This window comes from Opisthocomus hoazin, chromosome 4 (genome assembly GCF_030867145.1).
Source record: "Opisthocomus hoazin isolate bOpiHoa1 chromosome 4, bOpiHoa1.hap1, whole genome shotgun sequence".
Lineage (NCBI taxonomy): Eukaryota > Metazoa > Chordata > Aves > Opisthocomiformes > Opisthocomidae > Opisthocomus > Opisthocomus hoazin.
Genome location: NC_134417.1, coordinates 76200225 through 76216739, shown reverse-complemented (window position 1 = coordinate 76216739; position 16515 = coordinate 76200225). Strand labels below are relative to the sequence as shown.

The 16515-nt window shown below is 47.8% G+C and overlaps 1 protein-coding gene across 1 annotated transcript; it reads left to right on the top strand.

Annotated features, from left to right (window-relative positions):
* Positions 1-6488: 6488 nt before the first annotated feature.
* PTCHD3 (patched domain containing 3) lies at positions 6489-14312 on the top strand. Its single transcript, XM_075417484.1, has 4 exons — positions 6489-7229; positions 7549-7670; positions 9468-9613; positions 12489-14312. Exons 1-4 carry the CDS (start codon positions 6489-6491, stop codon positions 14102-14104), a joined length of 2625 nt encoding a protein of 874 aa, XP_075273599.1. The 3' UTR covers positions 14105-14312.
* The last annotated feature ends 2203 nt before the right edge of the window (positions 14313-16515 follow it).

Here is a 16515-nt window from a genome sequence, read left to right as displayed (position 1 = left end):
AATACTTACGCAACAAAAAACAAAAAAGAAAAAAAAACAAAAACAAAAAAGAAAACTCAAAGAAACATAGAAATTCCTGAAGAGCCTCATACTGAGAGGGCCTCAGAATATGCCTAACACATATTGACAGCTCGGAGACATCATGTAAAGCAGCAACAGCTTTTTGCACAACACATCCGCCTCTGTGATGAGGTTGTCCCCTCCTACCTAATGCCTGAGGTTACCATAGTCACAGAAAAAACGAGTCTCATCATCACGCAGAGAAGCAGTAGCCACTCGTCCTGCCAGCACCCAGTGGATGGCAATTTCACAGAGTCACTGTGTGCTCCCAAAGCGAGGAGGAGCAGACCTTCAACACGAATAAACATGTTAGTTCCAGGTCCTGGTGCCAGAATAGCGTCTGGGTTATCTTTGTAATCATACATTCTAAAGAGATAAGCTGCCCTTGAGGAAACCAGGAATTCACCTCCCATGTGGTGAATTCACCTCATCACAGGGCCACCCCCCATGGCTCCTTTGTGGGCATTTTCCTGAAACGTGATTCTTTCTTGCACATTGGCACGGAGGACACCGAGGGCACACATCTCCCAGCTGACAGCCCACAGCTTGACAATTAGACTGCTTGTTTTGCGTACAGGGGTTTTAAACACTGCATTTCCCACATCATCTGCAGGCCTGTAACCTCAGGACCACAGACTGTCACTGCCTAGCACAGGTAGCAAAGTCCTACTGCTTCAGCCAAGCACGCATGCAAACAGATGCAGTAGCTAGGCAGCCCACAGAGCACTCCTCCCTCATCCAGATGGAGAGAAAGAATAGGATAGGACAGGACAGGACAGGACAGGACAGGACAGGACAGGACAGGACAGGACAGGACAGGACAGGACAGGATAGGATAGGATAGGATAGGATAGGATAGGATAGGATAGGATAGGATAGGATAGGAGACAACTTCCCTGTCATTGTCCGGTACTATGGTGGGCCCTGTAAAGAACAGGAGAACAGGTTAGTCAAATTTCCTGCAGAAATGGCACAGGCATACCTGATGCTGCATTAGGGTGGAAGGAATGGGATAAAAGACTTGATGTCACTTTTTTTATTCCAGGGTCCAGTTCATCTCACACAATTGGCAAAGCACTTTCCATGGGCAGCCTGGATACAAAAATGCCCCTCTGTCCTGGAGTTCCAAAAAGAAGGAAAGAAATAAGCCATCTCTGCTCTGATTGAGAATTTGAAATTACAAACATCCATCCTTGGTATAAGCACAAAGAGCTGCATTTTGAAATTAAAAAACACAGTGCTTTCTGGTACTCAGCTGCGACACACCTCACCACAGAGCAGGAGTCTACCACTGAGCTCAAAGGCTTTATGTTAATAGATAAACAAGAGAAATTCAGTCCTGAGCTTCTGGAGACACAATCCAGGCCATACTGGTGTTCGCAGGAGATTTCACAAATTTTCAAGACTACCCCTACAGTTGTAAGATTCAAATCAAAACTTTTTTACAGCGAGGGTGCTCAGTTACTGGAAGAGGTTGCCCACACGGGTTGTGGAGTATCCACCTCTGAAGATGTTCAAAACTGGACTGGACAGAGTCCTGAGCAGCCTGCTCTAGTTCACTCTTCAGTAGGGCAGATTGGACTAGATCTCCAGACATCTCTCCAACCTGAAGTATTCTATGATTCTGTGAAATTTATTTTACTTTACAACAAATTACAACATTCCAATTTCCCCAATTCTTTATGAAAGCAGACAGCTGAGAAATAAAAGGTAGTTAAAGAATAATATCAACATAACATAAAACAAAGCAAAGCAAAGAAAAAATGTAGTTTGTCATTTGTAAGCTAAATGTTCCAAACAATGGAACAAATAAGCTACAATTTATGACAATGTTTTCATGAAAGCAGGAAAACTCCTATGAAATGCTATCCCATGGCATTCTATTTCAAATAACATGATTGTGAAAGATTTTTGTAGTTGTATATGGAAATTACTTTAGGTTACAGGGATTTCTTGAAAGGACAGAAATCACAGAGATGTCTTCTGCCTATGAAACACAGAGAAGATAGGGGTTTTTATTAATGCAAGCTTGGAAACAAATACTCATGGAGCTGAGAAAAAAAAGAGCGCTCCGTTCGTTGACCTCTCGTCCACCTTATTTCCTAAGAATTTACAAGTTACTTTTATTTTCAGCCTATACTCACCACCCAGACAACTAAGCACGAGTCAGCAGTGTATGAACATGCGTCAAGAACACAACCTTGTGGTTGTGACAGCCGACCATACAGTGAGCTAATCTAGTAAGGGTGTAGCCAGCACTTCCAGGGAAGTGATTATCTTCCTCCATTCAGCACATGAGACCTCATCAGCAATACTGTGCCCAAGCCTGGGCTCCTCGGTACAAGACAGATAACAGCTTACTGGAGGGAGACCAGTGCAAGGGCCACCGTGACAGTTGGGTCCTGGAGCACACAATGCACTAGGTCAAGAGAGCTAGATTCAGTCTGGAGAAGACCAAGGATGGAGAGGACCTTCTTGTTGTCTTCAGCTAGGTGATGGGAAGACTAGAGCCAGAGACGTGCTGGGAAAGGACAAGGACCAACTGTCACAAGTTGTATCAAGCGAAATTCCAGGAAGATCTTGTCACGGGCAAAAACTCTTTACTCCTTCAGGGAACATCCATGAATGGAATTTATTTGCCAATTAATAATCTATTAATTACAGACTCTAGTATCAAACAAGACCAAAACCAATCAACCAACCCTTACGAAAAACACTGGTGCTTCCCTCCAGACCCCTCTCCCCTGGGCCCTGTTCGCCCTCCGGCCCCCTCGCCACGCGCTACGCTCAGCCCCTCCGGCGAGGCAGCGGGCGGCACAGGAGCGGGGGGCCAGGCCTGCGTGGTGGTGCCCTCACCTCCAGCAGCCCCTTTCAGGTTCCACCCCTCAGCTCTGGCTCAAGCAGCCCCTTGGCTCCAGCCCCTGCCCGGGCGTGCTCTTCTCTCTGTCCTCCTTCCTGTCCTCCCGCGTTTCTCCCTTTGCTCAGTGCCTACCACCCTTACTTTCAGATGTTCTCACAGAGGTGCCACAGACTCCCCTGAGGACGGGCTCAGCCATGCCCTGCAGTGGGTCGGCTGGAGCCGGCCGGAGCCAGCCGTGACCGGCTGAGGGCAGCCCCGGCATCTCCTCACAGAGGCCACCCCTGCAGCCCCGCTACCAAAACCTTGCCAGTTCTGAGGGGGAAGAAATCATGACGAAGGCAGTCAAACACGGGAGCGGGTTGCCCAGAGGCTCTGGAGTCCCCATCCTTGGAGGTACCCCAGACTCGACTGGGCAAAGCCCTGAGCAGCCTGGCCAAACGCCTGCGCCAGCCCTTCTCCGAGTGGGGCCTGGATCAGAGGAGTGCCGGAGGGCCCTTCCAGCCCAAATTATCCTGTGATTCCACAAAACTGTTTGAATCGCTGCTAGACTCAGTACATGTTTGGAAGACAGAGGAAAACAGAGACAGACCAGGTCATGCTTGTCTCTCCATTACTGAGGACAGCCCAGCCTCCAAAATAAATAATTCCATCGAGCTTGTGAGCCAAAAAGACAGGCAAGCAGAGCTACAGCAGGGGATGGATCCTCTTCTAAGTAGAGGGAAATGGAGGCTGAGGAGCCAAACTGAAAAAGACCTTTCAAACACAAAAGGTTGCGAAGCGGGGACCCTCACCAGCTGGCCATACGTTGTTTCTTAATTTCAAAGCACTATGCAGAAAGTCCCACATGCCAGAAACTGCGTTTGCTCTCCCTACCCTGCTGCTTCAGCCAGGAGCTGGTTCAGCCCCGGAGCTGTTGTGACATTCGGGCCATGACCAAAGCCTTATCTGCATCTGTGAGCCTTCCTGGGCTGTGTCTGAGGGAGACCTGGGATGAACGCTCCTTTTTTCTCCTTACTTCTTGCAGGGTACCAATGTCCCAGCGCGGGTTGGTGGGCCCTGCTGTGGCTCAAGCCCACCCTCAACACAAGGTGCCAGAACATTCTCTCCAAAGGTTCTGGCACCTTGGTTTGAGGGTGGGCTTGTGCCCAAGCCTCCTGCCCTCCTGGGAAACGTTCTGACCGTGGGTGCTGTGCAGTGGGGAGGTGCAGCCGTTGAGGATACTAGAAATGAATCGATTGTATTTCTGGGTCCCCAGAGATCTTGTCGAGAGGCAGGAAGAGCACCAGCTGTCCCTCTCAGCTCTCTTCTTGGCATGTCAGGTGTACGTCTGCTTTGCTTGTCACCATTTCATTAGCATTGGGAAACAGAAAGAAATGTGGCATTGTGAATATGTGGCAATATCCCCAAACTGTAATCCACTGGAACGTTACTCTGAACATTCCCTGGGCATTTCACAGCAAGGACACTGGCAGTGCCTTGCATCCACACGATAATATCGTGCTGCATTTTGCTGTAGTCCTCATCAGGTGCTCTCAACTTGTTTTTGTCAGCTATGCAAATTCACACAACAATCAGATTTTATTATCTTTCCTGAGAAAAGTTTACAGCCGATATATATCATACGTCAGTTTAAACATCAAAGTTCAAAGACAATGTTCTAACCGGGAAGTTTGAATTATTTTACGTCTTGTATTTTCCTCTTAAAATACCTGGATCAAAGTCCTGTGGTTTTGTGCACACACACTGAGAACCATCACGACTTACCATCCACCTCCAAACCCCTTCTAAGCCAGTGGGAAACGCAAACTATGTGAAGTCTCCTTGAAGATCCATGCCCCTGTTAATCACAGCACACACCCAACAACCACCAACTGTATCATGAAAGCAAGAGAACAACAGCTGCTTTCTTTGCGAATCCTGGTAGCAAAAGGCGGCAGTATCACCTGTGTTTTTATCCACTAGCCTAGCAAAAACATTTATCGACTGAAAGGAGATCTGTGCTCAGTTTGCTCTTCATCTTGAGTAGTCTTAGCTCCAGTAAACACAACGTAACAATCAGGAGAGAGGTTGTGCCTTCATCCAAACATACAGGAAAGCCTGGCTTGCTGGGGGTCCTGCAGTCCAGTTCCTGCCCCTGCCCCAAGGAATATTTCAGATTTTATCCTACTAGAAGTTAATATAAAATGCATGAATAGGCCAAGGAACAAGGACAAGAATCCAGATTCTTGGGGAGAAGACTGCACATACCTCCTGCTTAAAGACCACCCTGCATAGAGAGTTAGTGGAGCCATCTTCCCACGCCGTAAGTCAGACCCCCAAGCCTCAGAAAGAGTTAACTTAAAGGTGCCTGCCTGTGCCCAGCCTCCTGGGTACCTTGGCTGGGTACCTCCTGCCCCCAGGCCATTTCCTACCTCCTGATCAATATCAGAGCTTGTCTCCAGTTCCTGAGGAGCCAGAAAGAAACTGGCTGGGACAAGTGGTCCACATTTATTTTCTGCCTTGTTCAGCTTAAAAAAGACAGTAACCTTTTATGGGTGTTTTTTTACCGTTAAAGCATCTAGCTGGACACCATCTCTTCATGTCTGCTGCAACGTCAGTGGATCATCCACAGCCTGGTCCACTGCCAGGTTATCCTAGAAGTCTTCTGGTGTCTGGCTATGGGCACAGATGTATCTCTGCAGTTTATTCGCAGACACAGGTCTGTTTTTCTCTGGACTCATCTCCAAGTAAGAGAGGCTGTCCTGTCCAGTTGGGCAACTCTCTGACAAGAATTCGCCAAGTGTCTGCATGACATCAAATAGCCTACCCCTTTTTTTCTGAGGACAGATTCCTCGTGCGTGCAGAGCTCTTGCTCTAACACGATGCAAACCCGTTCAAGGAAACTGAGAACAGAATGCGGGAGAAGCTATCGGTTTGGAGCCAGATTCGTAAAAAATCCTTAGATTTCGGCAAGTTAGGAGCTACAGGGAACAGCCGCTACGCGCCTGTGTCACAGAGAAATCCAGACCTCAGAAAACCTTCCTGAGAACACTTGCGCACGGATAAGGGAATGGCCAGCATCTGGCCTGCGCCGAATGCTGGGCACTGTGGGAGGCCTGCAACGCGGCCCAGAGCCTGGCTGGCTGGTTTAGAGCCCGTCTCCTCCGGACGGGAGAGGAGAGACCCCTGCAAGCGCTGGCAGCAGAGGGGAGAGCTGCTGCTTCTCAAAGCAGGGCGAGAAGCAGTGCGCCTATTGCCTGCACTGCCAAAGCCACTTTCTGCAGCCGTTCCCGCACGAAGCCCTGCGGTGCCGCACCACTGAGACCCGAGCCCGGGGCGGGGAGCGGCGCGGCGGGGGCAGCCCCGGGTCCCCGCCCGCGCCCGCCCCCGCCCCCGCCCGTCCGTCCCGCGGAGGCGGTGGAAGCCCCGGTGAGTCAGAGCGCGGGGGGGGCGCGGCCGCGCCGCGGCGGAGCGCTCATTGCCTGCGCGGCCCCGGCGCGGAGCGGACGGCTCCTCTCCCGCGCAGCAAGGCCGAGGCGCGCCCGCCATGGGGGAGCTGCCGCTGGCAGCCCGGGCCCCCGCCTCGCCCATGGCGGCTCCGCGGCGCCCCGCGGAGGGCTGCTCCTGCCGCAACACCGACTGCGCGGAGCGGCCGCTGAGGCGGCTCTTCGAAGGGCTGGGGCGCGGCGTGGCCGCCTGCCCCTGGCCCTTCGTGCTGGTGCCGCTGCTGCTGTCGGGCGGGCTGGGCGCCGGCTTCGTCTTCCTGCCGCAGCAGCAGGCGAACGACATCGAGGGGCAGTTCACGCCGAGGCGAGGGCCCGCCAAGGCCGAGCGCGACTTCGTGCGGCGGCACTTCCCCGCCAACGACTCGGAGCGCTTCTCCGCCCAGCGGCTGCCCACCGAGGGCGCCTACGCCGCCCTCATCGCCGCTGCAGCGGGGCAGGACTCGGTGCTGGCGGCGGCGGCGCGGCCCGACGTGCGGCGGCTGGACGCGGCGGTGCGCGCCCTCGGCTACGAGGGGCTCTGCGCCCGCACCGACGGCGCCTGCGCCAGCGCCAACCCGCTGCTGCCGCTGCTGCTGGACGAGGCGGCGGCGGCCGCGCTGGAGAACCTCACCTTCCCCGTCTGGGGCGCCGGCGGCTTCCTGGGGGCCGCGCTGGGCGGCGTGCGGACGGAGGGCGGCGGGCGGGTGCGCTCGGCGGAGGCCCTGAAGCTGGTGTATTACCTGCGGGAGGACGGCTCCGCGGCGGCGGGCAGCCGGGAGTGGCTGGAAGGCTTCCTGCGGGACTTCCCGTCGAAGCTGGCCGAGCTGGAACTGGCGTCGGTTCAGGTAACGCGGCGGCGGGGGCAGCCGTGCCGGGGCCGCCCCGTCACCTGAGCGGAGGCGGTGGAGGGCGAAGGCGGGGGCCGGCCCGCGGGCTCGGCGGCGGTGTGCGGGCAGAGCTTCCAGGGTCGTCCGCTGCGCTCTGGTCACGCAACGCGCCGACCTTGGCCTTTGCTCGCTGCAGGCCGCGCTCCTGGGGGCTGCGAGGGCCGTGGGAATGCGTTCGTGCCGATGTGATGTTTAGCATTGCCTGTCCCTGTGTATGAAGAGCAAGAAAACAAGCAGAAGTGCTTCATATTTTCTTTCCCTTTTGTTTTAACTGCAGGTGAGTTACTTCACCTCGCTGTCCAGACAACAGGAGTTTGAAGGAAATACCAAGAGCGTGATCCCGCTTTTCTCCGTAACGTACTTCTTGACAATAACCTTTTCGATCATCTCTTGCCTGAGGTAAAATGTCTTCTAAGCTGTAGATCAATGAGGAGCGACCTCCGCTCTTCTTTGCCTTGCCTAAATTGGTTTCTGCTCTTGTAAAGTGAAGTCATTCTTGAAGCTGCAGACTTCGTGTAGTAACAGCCAACATGTATTTGTTTGCTGATTCGCTCCTACTTGTGCTTGTTGGAAATGGCTTAAATGGGGCTCACAATAAGTACCCGAAAAAACACCTGAATGAGCATTCAGTTCAGACCCGCACAGCTGGAATGCCAGTATCCATTCATCTGTTCTCTGAAGCCATCAGTCTTTTCTGTAGTCCCTGCCTCATAAGAATCCTTTTTGCAGCTGATGGTTTTGGAACTATTGAAACAACTGAAACAACCCCCTAATCTTCATCATTTAAAGAGGTGTGAGATGCTGTAGCTTTGGCACTGAAAAACACTATGCTAAAGTAAAACGCTTTTAATGATGAAAGGGTTCTACTTCACCCTGTGTGGCAAGGGGGCCAGAAGCAGGATCTAGCCAGCCCGGCAGCAGCAGAATTCTGCACAAGCTCTTCTGTTGTGTAAAACTTAGCAGCTCAGCTTTGGCATATCCAGTGGAGACATTCACTGAAAAGATGCATAAAAGTCAAACAGAAAAGTAATCATTGGGCAGGAGGGAAGGAATAACTTGTGCTATTGCTAAGGTTATTCTACTAGTTTTTTGCTTCATTTGTAGCTTCTGTCTTCATCCTGCCTAAAAGATACTAATCCTTCGTAAAGATCAGTAAAAAAGGGGAAGGAAGCAGGGGAGGGAGGAGGGGGTATACCATGTTAAGATGCATTTGCACCTTTTTTTTCTGCCACCTGCTCAGTTAAGGTACAGATGAATGAGCACTAGCTTCGTAGGTTACTGCAAGTCTGGTACAGCTTTCGGTATTCTGCTTGCTAGAGCTTTACCTGCTGTCCACAAAGAACTTACCCTGCCCTTTCGTTGTGCTGGTGGAAGGTGAACCATTGTATATTTGATAGCTGTACGGCAGCGTGTGTGTTTGGTGTGCTTGAGAAATAAAGTTCTACTCGGAGGGTGGGCTTATTGGTTTAATGCTTGCATCAAGCATCATGCCCATTGGGCTACACAGTTTCTGGATATCAGCTGTCTCACGTCCAGTCATTTCTGAGTGCAGAGCAAGGGCCATTCCAGCAACACACGCTTCTTGCCTTGGAAGCAAGAGGTTCCCTTAACGTTCGGATGTGGTCTTCAGTCTGGAAATGGTTACTAATCAGGCAAGAGGCAGCTCTCTACCCCCTCAGTGTGGTGCTGTCAACAGCAGCACAGATGAAGGCTCCCAGTGGGAGCCTTTCACTGGGAATCCTTGAGCCGGCCCTCCGGGGCATCTTGGCAAATGGGTGGAAGCCGATGTGTCTGCTGAGAAGGCTTCTCTACACAGCGCTCACCGCCTGAGAGATGCTTCTGTGCTACACTGATATGCTACACCAAGAACCTCTGTAAAAGGAAAGAGCTTCTAAAAATTCAGCAATTTTTGGGTCCCCGTAAATCTAGCCTCTCACTAGTACAGCTTACGTATCCTAATTTTGCCAGCTCTTTTATTATTGATGCAAAGATCAGTACACATCTTTACTCTAATGTATGTAACTGGCCAGCAGCAATAATGCATTTGTCACCTCCTGTGTAAATTAATCTTACCCAGTACTCACCCCCAGGAGCTCTTTCGCAGACAGGGTATTGTCGGTATCTGTGCACTTGTCTGCCAAACACCTTGGCGACATATTTGACATGTAACCAAGATATTCCTTAAAATATTTTCAGACTGAGCTGTATAAGAAATAACGTCTGGCTTGCATGCTGCGGAGTGCTTTCTGCTGGTTTAGCTGTATTAAGCAGCTTTGGATTGATGCTCATCTGTGGAGTGCCGTTTGTGGTCACTGTAGCAAATGCACCATTTCTTATTCTAGGTAAGTAGAAAAAGCGAGTCGAATTGAGATACGAAGACTAAAGCGGAGTTAAAGCAACCTGACGGTGTTAGTCTGATGCGAGTATCAGACCATACACAGTGCTGTTCTGCGGGGAGGGGACATGTGGAGGTGCAGCCTCCTCTGAGCTCCTGCAGGCACGTGAGCGGCTCAGCCCAGCGTACCCACACTGGGACTAGAGCTGGGTTCTGGCAGCAGGGCAGCTTTTCCCAAAAAATGATGCCTGCTGTAGTCCCACTGCTATGGCATTGTCATGGTTTGACCCCAGCCAGCAACGAAGCACTACACAGCCACTTGCTCACCCCCCCACCCCAGTGGGATGTGGAGGAGAATGGAGGAAAAAGAAGTAAAACTCATGGGTTGGGATAAAGACAGTTTAACAGGACAGCAAAGGAGGAAAGAATAATAATAATAGAATATACAAGCAAGCGATGCAGAATGCAATTGCTCGCCACCTGCTGAACGATGCCCAGGCGTCCCCGAGCAGCGGTGGCCACCCCCACCCCCAGTTTATACACTGAACATGACGCCATATGGTGTGGAATATCCCCTTGGTCAGAGTCAGCTGTCCTGGCCATGCTCCCTGCCAGCTTCCTTTGCCACCATCCAGTGTTACGTTTTGACTTGCTGCTTGTCTTCTTCCTGGTTTCTGGCCAATCTTGTGAGATCTAAGAGCCAGTCACAAGCATTTAAAAGTCATAGTGTTTTCTAGAATAACAATTCTGTGTGTTTTCTTTTTTTGGTTTGTGGGTTTACATGGTTGGTTGGTTTTATGGTCAGGTAACGTTTTCAAACTTCGCTTCACAGTTACAAGGAACAGGCATGAGTGGGAGGGCTGAGCACTTGAGATTGCTACTTGATCCCAGTATGCTAGAAGTGGCTTTCTGAAGAAAACCATCTCATCAAAATCGTAGAAGGTGGGGCCTGCAGGGAGCCTCACAAGGTCACCCTCCGTGCTGCAAGGCAGGATCTAACTAAACCACACCTGGCAAATGTTTTTAAGAACTTCTTGAGAATTAAACAGGAAACTGTTCCTAGTAGGTAATTATCTCAACATGGAAGATAGTTGACTTTATTACTATTTATTACTATTTTTTAACAGTCGTTTATCAATTAGAGGACTGTTGTCCTGCTGTCTTCCATAGTGTTGAATGTTCCAGTACACAAGCAGATTAATGTCAAAGAGATGATACAGCCGTGGTCTGGTCCACCTTTTTTCTGGACACTATCTTGCTTGGTAGGGATGGCTGAACTTCACTTAGAGCAGCTTCTGATTTGCTGTATTTTTAAAGGCAGACATAATAGGGTAGTTGCAAGTTTAGTTTATGTAACTGTATCAGCCATTATGTTCAGCTGTACCTGCTATGCAAAATGCAGTTTCTGGGAGAGGTTCAGAGAAGACAGCCAAAGGTAAAAGCTCTTTCATCCACCTGCCAGTAATGTGCCTGTGTTCTTTGACCCGCAGCTATCCGTATGTCTTTCCTGCTAATGGACTCCATCCATCTGTTGCACATCATGCTCTTTTCTTACCTGTTTGTCATCTGTCTCTCCGTTTCCTGTCCTTCCTCACTCCACCCACTGCCACTTAACCAGTTATTCTCCATTTTATATTTGTGCAGTCCTTTTTTGTTCACGTGTTTGTTTCTGGAATGCTTTGTTCATTTTCATTGACTTACTGTAATTCTGAAAGCAATTAAAGTAGTATTTCTCCAGTTTATTTATCCGGTTTATCAAACTTCTGAATTGATTGTACCCCTTGAAGTGCTTGGAACTTTTCCCAGATGTCATTGGGAATTTAAATGTATTTTCTGTTTTCTCAATTAAAACATTGACTAGCACTGTACTACTGCTTTCCCTGAATGCCTTTGATCAAGACATCTACCCAGTTTTACAAATAATTCATCTTTGATGTTTACTGGCAATTGATTGTTCAGGCAGCAGATTGTGATTTCATCTGTTCTTTTATGCTTAGCTGTATCATCTGTGCTTGCTCCTCTGTTTGTGTGGTCTTGCTTCCCTTTTTTGTGTGATTAATTTTCAAGGAGCAGAAGAGCTTTTGATACAGTAACATTGGCAAAATACTGGAAGGTCTGTGATTAAAGTCTCGAGAAACTTTGCGGAACTGAGAGAAGCACATTGGCTCTTCCTTTTCGAACTGCATCTTGCTTACTCCTGTGTCTTAGCAAAAACTCCAGCTCAGCACCCAGTCTTCCTGGTGGGGTTTCCCAGGACTCTGCTGGGTAATGTATGTGGTTGCATCTGTATAAATGTGAAGATAAATGAACAATAAGTCATGAATGAATGCTCAAAGATAAATTGGAGAGAAGGTAAGTGGAGAGCAAAGAGCATAAAAAAGCAAGCCACTGGAGACCTGGGACCACTGTTCTCCCATGTGATAGCAACTGCTCTCCCCATCTGCTGAACACAGAGCAAAGCAAGAAAGCATTGGTCTAATCTGCTGCAGTGATGAAGAGATTCTAGAGATAGTGGGGGACACTTCTAGTGATAAGGATAGTTGAGCATCAGAATAAGCGATGTATTTAAATCTCTGTAATCACTGGACACCTGAACAGCAGATAGAACACACTTGTCAGAGATGGACTAGGTGCGCTCAGTCCTTCAGCACAGTAAGGTGAGGGATCAACAACCTCTCAGGTCACCAGGAGTTTCTGAAATGTACTAAATTCAGCTACACATGAAGGATCTGTTTAACTTGCATCAGCACTAAAGCAATGCTAATAGGCTTACTTCCTTTTTGAAAGTTTTATGTGGACTTAAATGCGATTCATTTTGTACTTTTGTTGGGTGTTAGTGGGAGCTGCCATTTGCAATGCAGCATTAACTTTTTCTCCTGTAGGAGTTGGTGTTGATGACATGTTCATCGTGATCGCTGCCTGGGAACAAAGTTCAAGAAAAAAACAGAAATCTGATGTTATATCTCGGTTGGCTGAGACATACGCAGAAGCAGCACTTTCTGTGACCATCACCACTCTCACAGACGTTTTGGCCTTCTTCATTGGCACCTGGACTGCTTTTCCATCCGTGAGATCATTTTGCCTCTACACCGGCACTGCTTTTGTCTTCTGCTATATATATACCATGACCTTCTTTGGGGCAATTATTGTATTAAATCATAAAAGGGAGGAAGGAAACCGACACTGGCTAACTTGTATGCCTGTGGGAGTAGATCAGGATCAGGCTGAGAAGTCGTGCTGGTACAACACTTGCTGTATAGGCAACTGTTCTAGGCAGTCATCTCAGCTAGAAACCAAACAGCCAGAAAGTGAACATCCAATGAGCATATTCTTTAAGAAGAATTATGGTCCTTTTTTTACAAATAAATGGATCAAGCTACTTGTGGTGTTACTGTACGGAGTGTATTTGGGTGGCAGCATCTATGGATGTACTCAGATCAGGGAAGGCATCGATCTTCGAAATCTGGCAAGTGATGACTCTTATGTTATTCCATACTATGATGACGACGACAAATACTTCTCAGCATATGGACCCAGGGTCATGGTTGTCATTACTGAAAGTGTAGATTACTGGAATGAGACTGTTCGTCTTGGCATTGAGAACTGCATGCAGAATTTAGAGGGCATTTCCTATGTAGATAAGAACCTCTCAGAGTCATGGCTGAGAACGTACACAAAACTTGCTGAAAATGGTTCGATAAATATAAGCAATAAGACTCTTTTCATTAATAACTTACCTATGCTGTTCCAAATGGTTCCCAGTTTTGAGTTAGACATTAATGAGACTCAGGATAAAATAGAAGCTTCACGTTTCTTCATCCAGACGGTGAATGTGACCTCAGCCGTGGATGAGAAGAATCTTCTCAATCAGTTGAGAGAGACAGCCGAGCAGTGCAGTATTCCATTAATGGTGTACCACCCAGCGTTCATCTACTACGACCAGTACCTGGTAATAGTGCAGAACACCATTCAGAACGTTGCCATTGCTGCCGGGGCAATGCTTGTCGTCTCCCTTCTGCTAATCCCCAACCCGCTGTGTTGCTTGTGGGTGACTTTTGCTATAGCTTCTGTTATCGCAGGTGTTGCTGGTTTCATGAGCTTTTGGAATGTCAATCTAGATTCCATATCCATGATCAACCTGGTCATTTGTATAGGGTTTTCAGTGGATTTTTCTGCGCATATTTCCTATGCCTTTGTTGCAAGTGGAGAGTCCTCTGCCAATAAAAGGGCAATTGAAGCTCTGTCCCTGCTAGGTTACCCGGTATTACAAGGTGCAGTTTCTACCATATTGGGGGTAGTTGTCCTGGCTGCAGCAAAAGCCTACATCTTCAGGACCTTTTTCAAGATAATGTTCCTTGTTATTTTGTTTGGGGCTCTTCACGGTCTTGTTTTTATTCCAGTGTTTTTAACCTTTTTTGGAAACTTTGGCAGATCACCCCACAGCACCACATCTAAAGAGCTAGAGCTTAGGTTTAGAAATGATAAAGACTGTCCGTGACTAAGTTAAATGTAAAATATTATATATTTATTATATGTAGATTAGAATGCAGTGACTTTCAGGGAATATACGAAATGAAGAAAATGAAGGACAGAAAAATTAAATACAACAGAGAAGCAAAGGCTTTGGAAAAGCCAGGCAAGAAAAGTAACAGAAGAAGAAATGAAAACACACAGAATGGATTGGCATTTCTCATTTTCGTGTGTGCTTGACTAACACTTTAATGTTGTTAAACCTTTTTTTGTGACTTGTTTACTGAATGTATTAAAACTATTACAAACACTGACCACTGCACCAGCTTAAGGGACTATGTTACGGGTTGGTCAGGCAACATACACAGGAGGGAAGAGTAACTCCCATGGGTTTGCATTTCTTGCCTGCTGGCCTTGATGCTGTCACTCAGCCCAGCGCTTTGTCTTTTCAGAGACACTCTGAAGAGTAACAACTGCAGTTAAGACCTGTCTATATCCCTTTGTAAAAGCAAAGTGAAATCAGGCACAAAACTATTTTTTGAAGAAGTACTAAATGTGCATAAAACCAGAAGTGCACTTCAGCTGATGTGTCTTTCCACACCTACTTTTATCCCTACATCCTAGAGCAATAGGTTTTTTTTACTCTGTGGAGATAAAATAAAACAAACACCACCACCAATTGCCCTACCCCCCACCCTCTACCTACAACAGCCTGGGAATTCTTATATGAAATTCTTTGCAAAACGTATCCTGAACTTTCCTGCAAATTTCTATCTGCAAAGAATGTTATGTTTCCTTCTCATTCCAGTTTTTTCTGTGGAACCTTCCTACCTGGAAAGAACCAACAAAACCAAATCTGGGTGTGTTATTTCATCACTAAGGCAGCTGAACAGTCTACTGTGGAAGCAGCTCAGTAATAATGGGTAAATGTTTATTTTAAAAAGATACAGGTCTTACAGGGCTCCAGAGCTGAACAGCAAGTTTTGCTCATAGGAGGAGGAACAGTTCTTGAAATAGTACTCAAAGACTGAAAACTAGTATCAGTCTTAAAAGAAATCTGCTCCTGAGGTGGAAGTCAAAACGCTGTGCTACTACAGCCCGTGTGGTACATCACTGCATCTCAGTATTATAGCCAGCAGCATCAGATTTCCAGGACAGGCACTAACCACAAAGCCAGATTTAAGAAAAACAAAACAAAACCAACAAAACCCAACACCGTGCACCAGAGTCCTCACTTCTCCCATTAAAAGCTTCTAAGTCCACATTAGTGCTTTTATTATGGCAAATGATACAGCCATTTCTGCACTCATGAAGCTGCTGAAGGAGCAGATGATGTACTCACGTTGGCCAACACCAGAGGAAGGCATCTTAATAAATAGTAGACAGAAGGAACAGGAGTCATGCTCTTGTAAAAGAGAATGGAAATCTGAGGGAAGCAGTGCGAGTGGCCTACTTACAGTGAGTGCTCTCACCTCTTGCCCTGTTCTTTGGCCACGTTTTAGAAGGAAAAATAGCTCTACGTGCTTCTAGGAAAGGTTTCTGAGCAGGGCAAGAGAGCAGAGCTTGATTGCTCTATTTTCACAGCCAGTTAAGGGATGACAATTTAGAAGACTGTTGTGACATTTCAGCTGACTTGGGTCATCACACAGTAGGAAGCAGCCAGAAAGAGCAGGCCACATCTTTCACTGGAAGTTGCATCTTTGTATTAAGCTTGATGGCAGAATTCCAGCATAAGTCAGCCTTCGGAATGCAGAAAATTCAGAACCACACCCGAGTTTTAAGTTCTTATTTTATGTGCGACCATGCTTGTGACCAGTTTAGGGCTATTTCAAAAGCCAGCAGTTCATCGAAGCACCCAGCATCTGACTGATGTTTGGAAACTGCCTTTGTAGTCTCCTACCTCTGTCCAGTGATTCCGAGAGGAGTTTCAGCTCCTACACGCACCCGAGAACACCAGAGGTCAATCCCCATGCCTGAATAGCCAAGTTTCTTTGAAACCCCCCAGATACCACAGGCACGCAACCATCTAGGGATGACAGTAAACTCTTCAGTAACACCTCTGCCTTTAGGTTGGTCAGAAAGCAATGATACCTTTTACAGGTGATGGCTAATCTCTAACAATCTTCTTTCATGACCCAATGAGATATTACCTTTTTTTTTTATGTTTGAGACTGTGCTCTCTTCTTTGCATATAGCAAGAACCTTTTGAATAAGAGAGGTAAGTTAGACCTCAAGGACTTACCCCTGAAACCAGATCATTCAATACAGATTTTAGTGACTTCAAAACTGAAAAGTTTTTTGCTTTTGTTTCTAAAAGCAGATTTATATTATTTAGCTGGAAATGTTCCCATCCAAGTCCCACTACTGAAACAGCAATTGAAAAAAGGTCTGAATTTCTAGGGAGAACAATCCCTAGAAATCTAATTAGAGAGAGTACAA

Coding starts and splice junctions, on each gene's coding strand:
- PTCHD3 (XM_075417484.1), top strand. CDS start 6,489: ATGGCGGCTCCGCGGCGCCCCGCGGAGGGCTGCTCCTGCCGCAACACC. Junction 7,671..9,467: donor TCGATCATCTCTTGCCTGAG/GTAAAATGTCTT, acceptor AAATATTTTCAG/ACTGAGCTGTATAAGAAATA. Junction 9,614..12,488: donor TGCACCATTTCTTATTCTAG/GTAAGTAGAAAA, acceptor TTTCTCCTGTAG/GAGTTGGTGTTGATGACATG.